Source organism: Heliangelus exortis, chromosome 30, assembly GCF_036169615.1.
Source record: "Heliangelus exortis chromosome 30, bHelExo1.hap1, whole genome shotgun sequence".
Taxonomy (NCBI): domain Eukaryota; kingdom Metazoa; phylum Chordata; class Aves; order Apodiformes; family Trochilidae; genus Heliangelus; species Heliangelus exortis.
In genome coordinates, this window is record NC_092451.1 from 4,385,675 (window position 1) to 4,403,509 (window position 17,835).

General features: G+C 39.2%; 1 protein-coding gene across 6 annotated transcripts in view; it reads left to right on the forward strand.

Moving 5' to 3' along the window:
- Window positions 1–14,220, forward strand: part of SLC23A2 (solute carrier family 23 member 2) — a 57,136-nt gene extending 42,916 nt beyond the window's left edge. For all 6 annotated transcript variants that reach the window (XM_071728973.1, XM_071728972.1, XM_071728970.1 and 3 more), the window contains 11 exons: window positions 526–614; window positions 2,097–2,167; window positions 3,315–3,496; window positions 6,674–6,794; window positions 7,492–7,648; window positions 9,119–9,266; window positions 9,855–9,960; window positions 11,842–11,971; window positions 12,125–12,262; window positions 12,878–12,973; window positions 13,569–14,220. In XM_071728973.1, coding sequence (XP_071585074.1) covers window positions 526–614; window positions 2,097–2,167; window positions 3,315–3,496; window positions 6,674–6,794; window positions 7,492–7,648; window positions 9,119–9,266; window positions 9,855–9,960; window positions 11,842–11,971; window positions 12,125–12,262; window positions 12,878–12,973; window positions 13,569–13,801 — 1,471 coding nt within the window. In that variant the 3' untranslated portion in view covers window positions 13,802–14,220. The remainder of the gene's footprint in view (window positions 1–525; window positions 615–2,096; window positions 2,168–3,314; window positions 3,497–6,673; window positions 6,795–7,491; window positions 7,649–9,118; window positions 9,267–9,854; window positions 9,961–11,841; window positions 11,972–12,124; window positions 12,263–12,877; window positions 12,974–13,568) is intronic.
- The last annotated feature ends 3,615 nt before the right edge of the window (window positions 14,221–17,835 follow it).

The window sequence follows — 17,835 nt, forward strand, 5'->3', positions numbered from 1 at the left end:
AGCCACCTGGAACATCTTATCAGCTTTTATCAACCTAGTAGTTATTTACACATAACACTTAGAGATGAATGTATCAATGACTGTACTTCAAGTCATGCAGAAGGAAGGCACTGAGTATGCAGACTGCTCTAGCAAAGTGCTTCTGAATGTGATGGGACAGTGAAAGCTGCAGGTTCAGCAGGCTGTCTGGTGTGTCCACAAGGACACAGCTGCTTGCTCTGATGCTGCTAAGGCAAAACCAAGCCTAAAACTTCAACCAAGACCTGGTACCTGCTTGCTGGTGGTGATTGTCTGCCACAGGCATTGTATTAATAGTTACATGCTTGTAGTGCTTTCTCTTAGGTCTTGGGTTTGTGATGTCTTAGTGTTTCTCTGGCTGTTCTCTTGAAGGAGAAATTCTCCTTTTGTTAATAACCCCCAATAAAGATGCTTTTGAGGATGAGTAACCACCTAACTGCAACTGATAGCCTGGGGCAGTAGTGTGACCCCGGGACATGTCAGCATCTCTTCTTTCCTTTCCACCAGGTTACCCCTGTTTCAAGCGAGTGCTTTTGCATTCTTAGCACCTGCTAGAGCAATACTCTCCCTGGAGAAGTGGAAATGTAATAATACAGGTAATTATCATTTGTGCTTGTGGCAGTTCAAATGGCAGATGACCCAGATGATGTATAATGCAGCTGCCAAACCTTTTGGTATGAAAGTGGAAGTAATGAGCAGGGAATAGGCAAAATTCACTCCTTTTGCAATGGTAAAACTTTGCCTTGGAAAACAGTTCCTGAAAATACACTTGTGGAATTCTGTTTCTGGACATTTTTTTTTTTATATAAAAGATGCTGACAAAATAAATCTAGCATTATCATAAAGGTTTGTTCTGTTACCAATGTAGAGAAAGGCAGAAGGATTCTGTAAATGTTCATTTCTGGTATTTGGAAACAGTGAGTCCAAGTCCTTTTAAGTTGAGTAGTAAGAATTTTAAGCAGTGTTCAGCATCACCTCGAGATCAATATTTTTAATGGTTTAACTCATACTCAATGGGATTTGCAGAACAAGCTTTGACAATATTTGATGTTCATTTTAACTTTATCTTGGCTAAAATAATAATCTGACAGTTCTGAAATTATTTAGAGTGGAAATGTGCAGTAAAACTGGTTGTTTATGGGGCTTTTTCTTTACCTTAGGTAAGAAAGCTAAAGTGGAAACAGCTCTGGCCGTTTTTATTAATGGGATGTGGTTATTCAGTAATAAGGCTGTGGGTAGTACACAACAGCAGCATAGAGAAGCAGGCTGCTTGCTTCTGGCTAAAGTTGTCCCAGGAGCTCTTTTTATTCTCTGATAATTTATATTATTTATATGTTTACACATCTCTTTCAATTCACTTACAACCCTCTAAATAGTTTCCCTGATTTTTTTTCTGTAGAAAACTTAGCTTTGAGCCTAACATTTCCTCAGTGGGGGAAATCAGATTGAGCTACTGGGAAATAGGATGTGGGTTTCAGTGCCCAAGAGGTAAAGGCAAATGACAGTGTGCTTTAGGTAATGTGAGTTGTGTTGGGTATTTCTGTGCACCAAAAAGTGCCAGTATCTTAATACATCCCTGGTTAAAAGAACATGCTGTCAGATAACCTTTGATAGTGAAGCAATTTTTGTTCCAATACTTCAGCTTTTCAAAAAGAGCCTTTGCTGGCATTTTCCTCTTGAACCATTTGACCGAAAAGGTGTCAGATGAGATTGTTACCACAGGGTCAGCTCATCGTTCAGTGAGTGACCTCAGTTGGTGAGCAACAAATGTTGGAGTGCTTGATTCCTGGTGTGCAGTTGAGTAATTTCCATGCATTTATCAGTGTGGGAAAAGAAACCCTAACTGCCCTTTCTGAAAGCTGGGATTTTTTTATCACACTTTGGTACAGGGGGTAGAATAAGCCCTTAGCTTCTGGAGAATGTGTTACTACTTGATTTGTAGCACTGTAGAACTTCTGTATAAATTAAGGTTCATTTGCCAAATATATCTGTGGGAGAGATTTATTTTGTATCAACCCAATGCTGGCCAAGTGGCTGAGGAATAAATACCTGTGTTTTTTTTTTCTTCTTTTTGTAAGATATAACAGTTACAAACGGAACAACAGAACTGCTTCACACTGAGCACATCTGGTATCCCAGAATACGAGAGGTAATGTGGGAGTAGCCTTTAGCTGTTGATCTGTCCAATTCCAGTTAAGTTTCTCACCTAACCATGTGTGTCTTCTTGTCTTTTAAGTTGGTAATCTCTTCTTTCACTGTGACTTTCATTTGAACATATCACTACACTCATTTCATGGAAGTCTTTGTCTTTTCAACTTGTTCCTTGCTGGACAGCAAATACAAGGAGTTTAGTTACCACGTTCCAAAAGATGTGCAGTAAAATGCACAGGCGAGATGTACACTCCTCTCTTGACACATTGTGGTTTATTTGTGCTCGCTGGGAGCAGTTCAGCTGCTCCCAGACCACTTGCCTGCTGTCGTTCTGCTCAACAGGCTGCCCCATGGTAGGTGAATCCACAGTTAGCAAATGTGGTTCCATCCCTAAGCGTCTTCAGTTGGAGACTGTTCTGAGAAGCCACTGAGACTTGGTGAACTCTCTCAAACTCCTTCTCCACTCACAGCACTGCAGTCTGAACTTCATCATGCTCTGCAGAGCCCAGGATGAGGGTTGTGTCCCGGCGTCACGCTAGGCTGGTAGCTAGAGTAGTCCAAATGAAGGCGTGTGTCATGGAATTTATCTCCCATCCCGTTGCTTTGGGCTGCAAACTTTTTCTTAATTAAAAACAACCCCTCTCTCTTCCCCATGTTCAAACCATAGCTACATCCTGCCAAGAGCCCTGCAGCCAAGAGGGCTGACAGTCTCCTGAGACCACAACGCTGCTCTATACCAGCTTCTAAGGAGCACTTGTGAACAATGCAGCACACACTCTGCCCCTAGGAGCTAGGAGCATCACCTCCGTGGCGCCAGCAACCCTTGCCGGTTCGATCTGAGAGCTTAAAGGTTAGCCTGGAACCCAGGTCTCCTGTCTGACAGTGTGATGTGCTATCCACACAACTACCAGACTGGCCCACTGGTCTGTTGTGGAATAGTTTTGTGGAGAAAACCATAAGTGTTATGCTTAAGCAATAAGTCACTTAAACATTATGAGCTGTTTTATGACGAAAAATTTGCTGAGTTCTTCTGTGTCACTGAATTCTTTTTTAACTGCAGTTTGTAATCCATGGCAGACAAAAAAAAAATGTTTTGGCTTTTAAGATTTGACTGAGCTTTCTCTTTCCCCTCTTTGTGTGTTCAGATCCAAGGTGCTATCATCATGTCCTCCTTGATAGAAGTGGTGATTGGTTTCCTTGGCCTGCCTGGTGCTCTTTTGCGATATATTGGACCTCTGACCATCACTCCAACTGTTGCTCTCATTGGGCTTTCTGGGTTCCAAGCTGCTGGAGAAAGAGCAGGCAAACACTGGGGTATTGCTATGTTGTAAGTACTCCTGGGTGGTCTTGGTTTGAGCCAGAGGGTCCCAGTTGGTGAGTGGTCATGCAGGAATTTTGGAGTGCCATGGAAAAAGCCTGAGGCTGCTCGTCTGCCAAAGGTGTAGCAAGGAATGTGAGTAGGGTTGGATAGGGTCAGCTGGAAAATTGGCAAAAAGGACAGCAACAACTCAAGAATCTCAGAAAGTTAAGGGTTGGAAGGGACCTCAAAAGATCATAGAGTTCAACCCCCCCTGCCAGGGCAGGATCACCTAAAGTAGGTCACACAAGGCGGTATCCAGGCAGGTTTTGAATGTCTCCAGAGAAGGAGACTCCACAACCTCACTGGGCAACCTGTCCCATTGTTCTGAAGAAGAGGATGAAGGAAAGGACAGCAGCTGGAAATGAGGTGTGGAGAAGAGAGGTTTTTATAAAACAGTAGTTGGTCAGGGGAGCCACTGGCTGGGTCTCATTCAGTGCTACAGAAAAGATGTTTGAGCAACACATGGGAGACTTCAGTGAACAATGTGTAATTCTGTTTTGATTTTGTTGCTGTATATGTTTCTTACTCTACAACAACAAGCAAATACTATTGGTAGTAGTGATTAATCATGATCACTGGTTTGCTCACCTTTAGCCTGGAGAGATGTGTATGAGAGCAGAGATATGTTTCCAGGAATGCCATCAACTGATGAGGCATAGATTACCATAGTAAGGAGACAATAGTAAGTATCTTGCAGATAGTGAGATAGCTGACAGATTTCTCTTTAGTAGGCAAAAAGGCTTTTAGAGTGAATATCAGGGCATGGTATACGTGCTTCTGTAGGTATAGATGCCAGGGAGATTAAGGGATTGAGATTAATGGTATGAAAGAGAGCAGCTGGAAAAAAGAGATGAAAACAGAAGTGTCCTGTGAGAGATGCTGTGGATAAGCAGCCAAATAAGGATGGAAACCACATTTTAGGGAGAGGGAAAGGGGTGAAGCAGTTGCTGTATTCAGAGTGGAGTGACCACCTTTGTGCTGGCTCTCAAGCAAAAAGAATGACTTGGGGAGATGAGATTCTCATCTGACTAATCTGTTTGCAGAGTACTTTGAACACATAAAGTATTCTGTAAGTGCAGCTTATGATTAAAAGGGCTGTTTAATTCTCTTTTATCTCAGATGTTAGCATAATGAATATTTTTGTAATTATGTTAAGCAGCTGACCCAAAGGAACGCTTTATTTTCCTGTAAAACAAATTCTAGGCAAGTTAGGACTCCTGTTAAATCAATCAAGAAGGCCTCTGGTGAATTGGACATGGAAACGTGTAATTAAAATTGACATTTCACAGATGGAAAAAAATAAATCAATTTAGGAAGAGGATTTAAATATTACCCAGTCAATAAGTATTTCTGGCTTCTGCCATGCAAAAATGTGCACTAGGTTGTTGAAAATAGCTCCGTAACCGTCTAGAGCCACTCAGAAGTTACTTGAACCTCTACAAGATGTGGCACTTGAAATCCTGTCTAGCACAGCAGAATAATACCTGGGTAAGAGTTGTTGTCCTCTAAGAGCTGCAGATGGTATTTGACAAGATTTTCAGTTTTCTGACCTTGTTCTGTGGCTGCCAAGGTGAAGGAATGTAATATGTAAAACACATCACATCCTGAGCTGTAAAAAGGGAAATTGCTCCTGAAGTGGCCTTTGCCTGCTTATCTGGTGAACAAAACTGTTTGGGCATTTAGATATTTGGTAACATTTTATGGAATTGCATTAAGACCCCCTGCTGTGTAACCAGTATAATATTTCCTGTAATATAATGTTATTCACAACTCTGTACTAAAGAAATAAAAAGAAAAACCCACCTGTCCTCAGAGCTGGCATGGCAGGAAAGGTAGAATAGCTGCTGTTGGCAGCTGAGCCCATCTTTCCATAATGGGCTTTGAGAGAGATGCCAAAACATTCCCTGAGTGCAAGGAAAAGGTGCCTTTATCATGAAATTCTAGTTGGGGGTAAAGGCTCTAAATGACACCCTTCTTGTGCACAGCTCTTTGTTCCTGGAGACTGAAGGAGAATAAAGCTCTGTTTTGTTTCTTACAGTCTGAAACTGATCTTGGATAGAAAAAAGGGGAGGGAGGTTTCAAATCTGCCTTTATCTTTTTTTTTTTAAGTCAGCTGATAAAAACATAATCTCAAATTTCAGAAAAGCTTTGCTGTTTCAGGCAGCTCAGCTCTTTGTGTAGCCTTTTTAAAGCAAAACTGGTTTTGGCTATTTCAAAATTAAGCAACCTGCCCTGGTTTTTTATTTTTCATCACAGTGGATACTTAATTTAGCTGCAGAGTTGAATTGATTTTTAGCATGTAGAGGAACTTAGCAGTTTTGAGGAGAGGGGGAAATGCGTAATGCTTGAGGCATCTAAAAACTGTAATAAGCTGATTTGCTGGTGATGTCTGGGGTTTTGGGGTTCTATGGTTCTTGATATACAGCTGTTTAGTGAAAGATGTGTATACAGAAAAAAACCAAGAATTCTGAAGTCTTTAGGTATTAAGATATTTCGATACTAGATATTAAAACTTAGGTAAGACTTATATCTTAATAACTAAGTCTATTAATAGCCAAGTTAGGAATAGTTACATTACAGATATGTTATATATAAGTTAGTATAGTTAAGAACTTACAGTTCTGAAGGCTTAAGATACAGATTCTTAAGGTTCTTAGGAAATAATTTCCCTTCACATAAATTTTTCAAGTGCTTTGGAGTTGCATGCAAATTTTGAAATGTAAAAATTCTTGTATACTGGCCTCCAGTTTTCCTGTTGCTTTCCTTTTGGTAGCAGCTGCAGAGCAGACCTGGACACAGGGGTAGAGTTTGACTCAAAAAGAAGCAAGCAGCCCAGCACAGCTCCTTGCTAATGGCTGCTGAGCTCTGAATATCTTTCTCTGGTCTGGCTCATTTTCCTGGTTTCATTTGCCTCTTTGCTGCTGGCTATTGAAGCACGTTAGAATATAAATTATGATGGTTTGGCTTTTGTGGAATAATTTCTTTAAAAATATATTCACTTATGGTGCTTTGTCTTGTGCTAAATTTAAAATGTACATTTGTATTCTGTGTCTGAAGAGCTGGAACAGGTTTGTTGCTGAGAAGGGTTTTTACCATAATGATGCTAATAACAGGTCTCTCTTCCTTCTCCTCCTTTTTTCTCAGGACTATTTTCCTGGTATTGTTGTTTTCTCAGTATGCCAGAAATGTCAAATTTCCCTTACCCATTTACAAATCCAAGAAAGGATGGACAGCATACAGGCTGCAACTTTTCAAAATGTTCCCTGTAAGTAGTTGAACTTATTCTTCACTTTGCAAAAAAAAACCTAAACCAACAGCCTAATTTGTATTTTGAGTATTTTTTTTCCCTTGAGTTTGATTTTTTGTAATAATACAATAGATCTCAAAGGTGAGATAAAGGCTTTGAACAGACATATGGGGAACTTAAAATGGCTCCTTTACCCCAGGAAATAGTTTCATGTTGTAGTCTTGCCAGATCCTATTCTGGTGTTTCTCTGATGAAGATCATGGAGGGGAGAGGAGGGGGTAGGGAAGATGTGTTTATGCATGCAGTGGAAGCCTAACCTGAGCCCTCCAAAAAAATGATGGTGAGATTATCTTCTGGTTTTCTGAAACCAATGCTAGATTCCCTCATGTGAAAGGCTTCTTTTTATCTCCCTGGTAAAACTGAGACTAAATCACTACTTTGTCTAGGTGCCCATTTGGGAACATTCCCATTTGTTAAGGGGAGGGAAGAGGCTTGCTCTAAATTCTAAAGCTTTGGTAACAGCACCTTTGTTGGGACCAGGGTGGGGAACACCTAAGGGATCCATTACAGGCTCTGCTGCTTCTTCAGACTTAAAATATCACTTAATAAATATCACTTAACAGCACGCTCAGATATGTTTGTGATCGATGCTCTGCAGAAGCTTTGCCGTCGGTGAGCATTGCCAATGACAATTTATTTTCTTCTTCTTTTACAGATTATTTTGGCTATTTTGGTGTCCTGGTTGCTCTGCTTCATCTTCACTGTGACAGATGTCTTTCCCCCTGACAGTTCCAAGTATGGCTTCTACGCTCGCACAGATGCACGGCGAGGAGTGCTCTTGGTAGCTCCGTGGTTCAAGGTTCCTTATCCTTGTAAGTATGTCCAGTTTAGGGGCTCTTCTTTATAATAAAATGCCTGTGAGTATCATTTCTGTTGTTTCCAGAAGCATTGCTGGTTTTCTCTCAGTACTTCAATGTGCACTGACCTAAAGACATTATAGGTGGAGATGATTTTTTCCTTGTTTTCCTTTTTAATTTAGAGAAACAGAGTTTCTGAAACTTGAATTTGTAGAAGGCACTTGCAGGGCTTGTCTCAGTCTCTCTTGACTGTTATATGTGTGACTGTGAATGGATTTCCAGGAAACGGTTGATTTATCTGTACCTGTCAGCTGCTGTTAATGTTTGACAACAATAGGGATGGATTATTACAACTCCTGTAGAGCTACTGAAGTCAATGATTCTTGTCTGAAGAATCAGTAGTGTGTGGAATTGTTTCCAGCTCACTTCCCTGCCCCAAACACACAAAAATGCCCTGACTCCAGAAGCAGTGTTAGAATGAGGCTGATGGGCAGGTTAGAAGATGTCAGTCAGTGCTTATTCAGAGGACAGAAAAAATTGTTTGGACAAAAGGACAGAACACCACAAAGCTCTTTACACGTCTTGGATGCTTGTGTTCTTTTGCTGGCCACCTCTCAGGCTGATGCTGTTAAGAACAGCTTCTGATGGCATGAGAGTGAGTTGCACAGCTGGTTCACCCTTGTGCAAATGAATGGGGTAATAATAGAATAATATTCTACTAGACTAGAATAATAGAAATAGTAACACCACTGTTGCCATGTGGCAACTTTGCTGTGGTTTTCCATATGCTTTGATTCTGATTAGTTCTTAAAAAAAAACCCACTTCTAAAGCAGTGCTTGCAGGATGCAGAATAGAAGCTTTTTGGGAAAGAAGAGGAGGAAAACTTCTCCACCCTGATTAGACCTTTCTTATTTGTGGAGACTTGTTCATTCACATTTGGGTGACTTAAAGTTCCTTTTGTTGTGAGAGTCTCATCTATTTCAAAGAGATAAAAGCATCATGGCAATTGCTGTGGAAAACTTGCCAAGCTTTTCTGTGGGCTTAAATTAATCTTACTTTCTCTTCTACAGAAATCTGGAATTGGAAGGAGCTTGTGCAATGATCATAGCTGTTTGTTGGCCATTACCTTCATTAGACTAAACTTGTAACTGAGAACTGAGTTTTCAGAGCAATAATAATTAAGTGGCATTCGCCTCACTGATCAGAATTGTTTTTTTCACCAGCAGCCATTCAAATTCTTTCCTTCTGAACAGGAGGAATTTTTTTCTGATGGGGTTTAGGGGATTTTGTTTTTTTTCCAAGTGTGATCAAAGCAGTTGGTTGGGTGGTTTTTCCTCCGCTCCTTTGATCTACTTGAACTTACCAGTCTGTGGTACCAAGAAGGGAGTTTGCTGATTCTGTTCAAGGAAAATAAATTGCAGTATGTTTGGATACCTAAATTGTTTGCTGTGGCACGAGAGATTCCAGTTTTCTTTTCTTCACAGTTCAGTGGGGACTGCCAACAATTTCAGCTGCTGGAGTAATAGGAATGCTCAGTGCAGTTGTTGCGAGCATTATTGAATCCATCGGAGATTACTACGCCTGTGCCAGGTTGTCTTGTGCTCCTCCTCCTCCAATTCATGCAATAAACAGGTATGATTAAAAAGAAATGTTTCTCAATGTTTTAAGCTTTTCTTTTCCCCCCTTTTTTGTTTTTCCCCCCTCCCTTGGGATAAGATAGGAATGTATATTGAGATAAAATGTTACTATTTGGTCAAGCACAAGGGCCAAGAAATCTGAAAATTATCTGAAATAGAAGATGCAGCTGTCATGGTGAATTAATTTGCTGGAAGTTTAACATTGGAAGCCTGGGCCTCTTGCTGCTGGAATCAATGGAAGTTAATCATACAGTTTCCATAGGGACAGGATTCTAAATGGGTTCTGGAATTGGGAGAGGTTATGAAATTCACCTGAAATGCAATTTTAGAAATGAAGAGCAGCCTTAAGTTTGACTTGAATTATTTTGTAATTTCCTCAGTTGAAGAATGTGGGTATCTAAGACATAGAAAACAGAACTCAGATTGGTTTTCCAGGTGTGCTGGTGTTTGAAACATGAGTTATAATAATTCATGTGGGACAGATGCCTGAACAGACAGCAGTGTAGGCTGCAGCTTTAAAGCAGCATCTGAAGTGAGTCTGCACTGATACAAGTTTGACTCTTATTCTATTGGTGATTTACAGGGGGATTTTTATTGAGGGTCTCTCCTGTGTTCTGGATGGAGTATTTGGGACAGGGAATGGATCTACTTCTTCCAGCCCTAACATTGGTGTCTTGGGCATCACAAAGGTACGTGCTTTACCTTGATCACTTAATGACTTGAGTATTTTATCTCCTCTGCATGATTTTCATGCCATTTTTGTCTTACACAGCATCATCCTCTTCCACAAAACCATACCACTTAAAACTTGCAGACAAACTTTACATGGCATCCTGAATTTACTCAATTTACGTGTGCCAGCCATTGTCTAATGAAAATGCATTCTAGATAAAGACCCCCAAAATCTTACTTTTATTCAGAGTAAAGGAGTTAGAAAACCTGCATTAAGCAGATGATGCTAAATAAGCTTGAGCAGGAGCTGCAGTGAAGGTAACTTCACAGTTAAATTTACCCTAAATATTTGCTTTCATCATAATAGGGTTTTGAGGCAGTCAGCATGTAGGGGATTACATATTTTTTGAGGTGTTATTCAGAAAAATTTATAAGCACTTTAAAAATTCCTTTGTTCACATATGGAGCTGGGTATGATCTTAAATGCCTTGCTGAATGGGGAGATCTTGGACTGCAGCTAGATTTGCTTGATATTGTTAATTTACCTTTGTTCAGAAACAGCAGCAAAATTGGTAAGAGTAATTTATGTTCCAAGTGAGTATATTGTGTTGTGTATTTTGCTTGGAAGCTATAAGTCTCCTTCGTGCATGCAAGGTAGAAAATGTACTCTCTCCACTTAAGTAACTCATCCCTTGGATTTAATCCAATATAGATAATGAATTTGTCTTCAGCCATTTTTTTCTCTGCACAAAGGATGATTCTGTTTAGGGTGGAATATCAATACTAACAGCACCATCTGCTGTCTGTACAAGTCTTCCATTCAGTTGCTGATGGAAATTTCCTAGCAGAAATGTTGGTTAGAAAAATCCTTAAAGAAGGGTTTATTCTGTTCTGCTCCATTTCTGTTGTTACTTCATAGAAGTTGATATGAATTAACAGCACCTTTTTTATTAACATTCCATAGAGAGGAGTGTATGTTTTGCTTGGAAACAGAGAAAAATGAATGTTAAACTGGCAGCTGTTCCAGAGTTAACTACAGTTGGGGCTGTTCAGAGCATATGATGGAAGAGTGAATCTGCCTCATCCACAATGGCACAGCTGGATGGCTACTCTCCAGTATTTTGCCTTGTTTTCCTGTCTGCATACTCATTCCTAAAAACCTAATAGCTTTTCAACTTCAGTTTATATTAAAATAGATTTTTGGCATGTAGATACTGTGCTGGTTCTTTGGGAGAGGAAATCTTTAGTGCTCCTGAGTAAAGACTACGTAGTCCTGGTGATCTCATTACACCATTGCAACGTTTGAAGAAGCATTTGCCTCCCTGGAAGTCAGTGTGTGACTGTGCTTAGAATTTCAATTTGAGGCTTCAACTGGATGCCAGTACTGGGAAGCCTTTGAGCACGTCTGTGAGTGAGTTTTATTTAATGGGAGGCCAATCAATTGAGTCTGATTAATCGAGGCAAAAGTGTAGGCAGCTTCTGCCCTGATGTTAATGGTGAAATGGATACTTCAGTAAGGTACTAGTTACCATATCATGCTCTCCAAAATAATCACATAAAGTTTGTGTTTGAGTGTCTGGGAATAAATATGTAGTTTTAGGGAGCCTATTTTGTTTGCCTTGTAGTGACTGAGCATTTGCATAAATCAATGTCGCTATCGTGCAGTTTCAAAGATGACTAAAATGTAAACAAAACCAAAATAAAATAAACTCAGAATTGGGGTGCAGCCATGTTACAACATCAGTGAAGGCTTTGCAGCCTGGCTTTTAACATCACCAAAACCTACATACGGAAGCTTGAAAAAGAAGTTTTAAAGAACCATAAAATGACATGTGAGGTGTGAAGGTGGATTCAGTGTGGGCTTTTTCCAGTGTCCTTTCCTTTCTGTCCTCCTGCAGGTTGGAAGTCGCAGGGTCATTCAGTATGGAGCAGCCTTCATGCTCCTACTTGGGATGGTTGGCAAGTTCAGTGCTCTCTTTGCATCACTGCCTGACCCCGTGCTGGGTGCCCTCTTCTGCACTCTCTTTGGTAACATTTTTTTTTTTCTTTTTTTTTTTTTGCTCCTCTGTGTACCCTGTGGCTTTCTCCTTTGCACTGTGTGCTGTGCGCTCACACGTCTGGTGCTGTTTTCTTGAAGAAAAAGACTGTATAAAAACTGAGACTTGCTTTATTTTTATTTAGGGATGATCACAGCTGTGGGGCTGTCTAACCTCCAATTCATAGATCTAAATTCTTCTCGTAACCTGTTTGTACTTGGATTTTCCATTTTCTTTGGACTTGTCCTTCCAAGCTATCTCAAACAAAATCCACTGGTCACAGGTAGGTGTTTTCAGATCATTCACATTCACTTTTTGTCTTGTACTCATACACAAAGGACATACCAGTACAAAGTAACACGTAGAGGATAAAAAAGATTAAAACCCAAAGTATTATGGAGACAATAAAAGCTCTAGGTAGGAAGTTGCTCAGAAAAGCAGGTCATTCAATCAGTTAGGTGATGATACATTAATATAATGTTCTTCTGTGAACTGGTGCTGTAAACTCTTGCCCTTTTAAAAAGTAAAGCTATATAAAAAGAATTCCTTTTGGCCTCATGATTTCACATAATGAACATTTCCCCTTTTCCGCTTAGCAGTTTTCAATTTAGTTTAAATTAAGCAGCTATGTCTGCTGCAGAAACTAAAATGGCATCTCATGACATTTTTCTAAGCAACTGGAAGTTCATGGCATTATGTTTTGGGAAAGAAGGAGCCCCCATGGAGGACTGCATTAGGTGAAACTTCTTTTGCTTCTATTCCCAGCTGGTTTTAAAAGTCCCCTACTGAGTACTTAGTGAACTCAGTAGGAAGTTTTCCCAGCTGACCTGTGTGTAAATCAGTAGGATGTGTATGATAACAATTCAAATTCTAAACATTTTTTTCCCTGTTCTTCTAGGAATAGCAGGCATTGATCAAGTCTTGAATGTTCTTCTCACCACAGCCATGTTTGTTGGTGGCTGTGTTGCATTTATTTTGGATAACACCATTCCAGGTCAGTATGTACTTGTCATTTACCTGAAATACTAGCTGAAGGCAGGTGATTAAATTAGTGGGAAAGTGGAACAGGTTTACCAGGGAGGTTGTTGAGGCCTTTAGAGGTCCCTCTGGACCCAAGTTATTCTATGATCCTATGCTTACTGCCTTTGTTGTTGACTTCTGTAACACCCAGAGCAGGCTGCTCAACACCTGTGTGCCTCAGTTTCCTTGAGAACACTTGGAATCTTTCTCAGTAAAGGTCTCCATCCTATTAAACATATAAAATAGCTGGTAAGAATCAACCCTGAGTAATAGTCTTCTTCAGAAGAAAGACAGAGGAAAAATATTTTAGATCCAAACCTCCTTCTGTTCATCTGAGAGCAAAAATTTGCCTTGACTTCCAGTTAGAAAATAAAACAGATAATAATTTTCAATCAACTTGTTTTTTCTCTTCTTGCCTCTTTGAAGGATCTAAAAGATATTTGCAGTGCTTTGCTGAATGTGGTGCCTGAGACATGGGGTTTTCTTTCTTAACCTCCTCTGTGTATGTGTGTGTTTCCATAGGGATATTCATGTGTATGGTTTTTGTTCCTTTTTCTTTTGGCTTCTAGGAAGCCCTGAAGAAAGGGGAATACGGAAATGGAAGAAAGGGGTTGGGAAAGGAAACAAGTCATTGGATGGCATGGAAACATATGATTTGCCTTTTGGCATGAACTTTGTTAAAAAATACAGGTGCTTCAGCTTCCTGCCCATCAGCCCAACCTTCGTGGGTTACACGTGGAAAGGCTTCAGGAAAAGCAGCAACTGCAGGAGTTCAGATGAAGATTCAGAAGCTACAGTATAGCCTTTGCTGAAATTATATTATCTAGTTGTAGTAAAAGATGTATTTGCAGTTTCTTGCTGATTAAGAAGCATTAAAATATATGTTTTGTATATCTGCATTTAAATTCTGGAACCAGAGCTGAGACAGATTTTTTAAAAAGAAAAAAAAAAAAAAAAAAAAGCTTTCCTGTTGTGGGTGGTGGTTGCCAGATCTAGTGTCTCTGGGGCAAAAATCTGCTTCTCTGTCTGCTTTTCAGAAGCTACAGATACCTGCATACCTAAGGCTGGTTATTTTAGGTTTTAGAAGGGTGTAGGTGCTATTGAAAAATGTTTGGGTTTTTTTAGGGTGATTTTATTGCAGTCATTGATGCTGACATTTTGGGCACATTCATTCCTGGCACTGTTGTAAGTTACTCCAGAAAAGCTGAATCTCTTGAGAAAGGAAGGAGGAAAAAAATAAATTTAAAAAATCTACCTAATGTACTTGTAGTCGTGTTTGATCCCATGTAGTTTTCTGCTCCCTGATTTGATCATTCCAGATTCTCAGCCCTGTGGAAATCAGGTTTAGTTGATATTAACAAATCATGAGAACAATTATTTTTTAATTACTAATAACTTAGTAATAATAATGCACTCAGGTGCCTGGTATTAAGACAAAGTTTTGTAAGAACTTTGCTGACAAAAATGACAACTGACCTCTGCTGGCTTAGTGCTGTGGAAGGAACCACTTATTTTGTGTCACTTCACATTTTTAAACATTTGCTTTTTCTGCCTGGCATTTAACCACCTAATTTATAATGTCCAGGTGCAGGTTTCCTTCCAAAGGGCTCTGTGTAGCTTGTGTTTTGCAGAGATGGGAAACTTCTAAGCTTCCAGCCTGGATGCAAGAAGAGTTTTTACAGTTCCTGTAGCCAGCAAAACCTTTCCTGAACGAAGATGTTAATTATTCGAGCAGTTCTAAGCAATTAACATCCGTATCCATGCAAAGCGCTGCCAGCATTCACTGCTTTGGATCTAGGCAGAATTTTCTTGGTGGGATCTTGAGGGGTGATGTTGCCTCTTTTTCCTTTCTCTGTGTGGGGCTTCTGCAAAAGCTGTTAATGCTTGGAGAGGATTTTGACCAGCAGAGACACTACATTTGTTGCCCTCATCCACTGGGTGATTTCACGGGTATTGGGTCCAATCAGGGCACCATTCAGATCTTTTTTTTTTTTCTTTTTTCCTTTTTCCTCTTCTTTCTTTTTTTCTTTTTTCTTCTTTTTTCTTTTTTTCTTTTTTTCTTTTCTTCTTTTTTTTCTTTTTTTTCTCTTCTTTCTTTTTTTTTCTTTTTTTTCTTTTTTTTCTTTTCTTTCTTTTCTTTTTTTCTTCTTTTTTTCTTTTTTTCTTCTTTTTTTCTTTTTTTCTTTTTTTCTTTTTTTTTTCTTTTTTTCTTTTTTTCTTTTTTTCTTTTTTTCTTTTTTTCTTTTTTTCTTTTTTTCTTCTTTTTTCTTTTTTTCTTTTTTTCTTTTTTTCTTTTTTTCTTTTTTTTCTTTTTTTCTTTTTTTTCTTTTTTTTCTTTTTTTTCTTTTTTTTCTTTTTTTCTTTTTTTCTTTTTTTTCTTTTTTTTCTTTTTTTCTTTTTTTCTTTTTTTTCTTTTTTTTCTTTTTTTTCTTTTTTTCTTTTTTTCTTTTTTTTCTTTTTTTTCTTTTTTTTCTTTTCTTTTTTTTCTTTTTTTCTTTTTTCTTTTTTTCCTTCTTTTTTTTCTTTTTTTTCTTTTTTTCTTTTCTTTTTTTCTTTTTTTTCTTTTTTTCTTTTTTTCTTTTTTTTTCTTTTTTTTCTTTTTTTTCTTTTTTTCTTTTTTTCTTTTTTTCTTTTTTTCTTTTTTTCTTTTTTTTCTTTTTTTTCTTTTTTTTCTTTTTTTTCTTTTTTTTCTTTTTTTTCTTTTTTTTCTTTTTTTTCTTTTTTTTCTTTTTTTTCTTTTTTTTCTTTTTTTTCTTTTTTTTCTTTTTTTTCTTTTTTTTTTTTTCTTTTTTTTCTTTTTTTTTCTTTTTTTTCTTTTTTTCTTTTTTTTTTTTTTTTTTTTTTTGTCCCCCCTCCCTGAATAGTCTCAGCTCTGATGTTATGTGGGTGTTCATATGCTCATCATGCATTCATAATTAAAAGAGTTTTATTCCTGTTTAATGTTCTTACTATTGCAAGTTAGTTTTTAGACTACAGTGTGGCCCCAAAAGCATTTTGGTTTTTTTTGAGCTGTGGAGATCATCAGGGAAATGTAGTCTGTAATGTAATTTCAAGGCCAGTATGCTCTATGGTGCTTGCATTCTGTATTCCTGGAAAAAAAACCTTAACAGTAGAGATCCTGTAATTCACTTTTCTATTTATCAAAGTTTGACTACTGGACAGGAGCTGCAGGAGCTCTGTTTTCTCTGAGTCTACTTCCAGGGGAATTTGTTCTTGAAGCATGGAGGGGTTGGGGTGGGGAAAGAGCTTAATGGATCAGTTCTGAGTAGTGTAGAGTTGGAATGATTCCATTGATAGCGTTCTCAGCATGCCATGGCTGTTTCCAGCAACTATTTTATACTGCTTTTTTCCATAACTAAAGCATGTGTTTGTTCCTGCTTCAGGGAACTTTCAGTAGTTTGCAGTCTTGGTGTCAATTGGGCTATCTCAAAAGCTGGTCAGAAGAGTTACCGTGTAGTAAACAAGGTTAGTTTGCTTGTGAAACAAAATAGTTTTTATCATTTTTAGAGACTCTTTTTTCCCCTCTTCAGATAGTGAGGTGGTAGATTTCTGCATCCACTTGTGGATGATTTTGAGTGTGAAGACCTCTATTAATCAGTGGTACGAAGCTTCTAAATTTCCCAACCTGATGTGCAACCAAAGACATGCAGGAGATGTGGGGGGGAGGTAAAAAGATATATACATATAAAAGGAAAAAAAAAATAAAACCACCTATATGTGGTGGCTATAATGATGTAAAATGCCAAAGTTGGTTTCTTGTAACTGTTGAGAAAGGGAGGTGAAAGTGTTTTATTTCAACAGTGCCACCTCCAAAATACTGAAACATCAAGTCCAGCGCTGCTGCTGGGCACGGAGCGGAGCATTGACCCCCATGTCCTGAGGCTTTTCCAACTTCTCCCCCCTCCCAGATATTTTGGTCATGTCCATGCTTATGCAGTCAGGAGATGAGGTGATGAGGACCAGTTTGTCCTCCCTCACCTTTGGCTGCCCAAAGCTGTGTGTGTTCTGCACTGCCTTCCCCAGGGAATTGCCGAGACCATTTGTGACGCTTCCGTCAAATTACAGGGCAACCAGTCTGGGGAGAGCTTTTATCTTCTTCATGGAGCAGAACACCACCCCTTCCTTGCAGCATAGGAAAGACTATCCCAATAAGTCTGATAATTCTCTTTCAACTGTTGGATATAATTCTGGTTTTGTGGCTTTGGGTCTTACTCCGCTGATTCTGTGAGAGAAGCACCGCAGCATTCCACTGGCATGTCTGCTTTTCTGACCAGTGGGAAACACTAAAAGAAGTAGTTGTAGTTAGCAGGCATTTATGTAACCAAACTTGCAGAGGTAACAACTCTCTCCATCTTCCTACAAACGTGAATGAGCCTCAGGTTTCTGTTGGAGCATCAGCACAGGGTTGCAGTGGAGATGGCCGGGGTGCCGAGGGATAGAGCCCAGTGCTTGGGAAGAGAAGCTCTTTTTTCTCTTTCCCAAGCACCTGCAAGCACCAGTCAAAGGAGAGGTGCATTGCTTTTTTGAGGGGGAAAAGCCAATCTGAGCTGCCTCTGGGTTTGTGCAGCTGCAGCAGGCAGTTGAGGACCTGAAACAATCCTCCTCCCTCATCTGCTTTTCCATGCAGGGGGTTTGGTGTGAAGGTCCCTGGCTGGCTGGGGGGAGGCTGGGGAGCTGCTGTGTGTGCAGAGGATTAATGTGCCCATTTTGAAAAGTATTTAAATACTCTAAATGTTTGGTTACATCCAGGCTTTGATGAGGAAGGGTGGCTGGAGATGTATCTTATCATCTGCCTTTCAAACAACTCAGCTAAACAAAACCTCAATGGGAAGACAA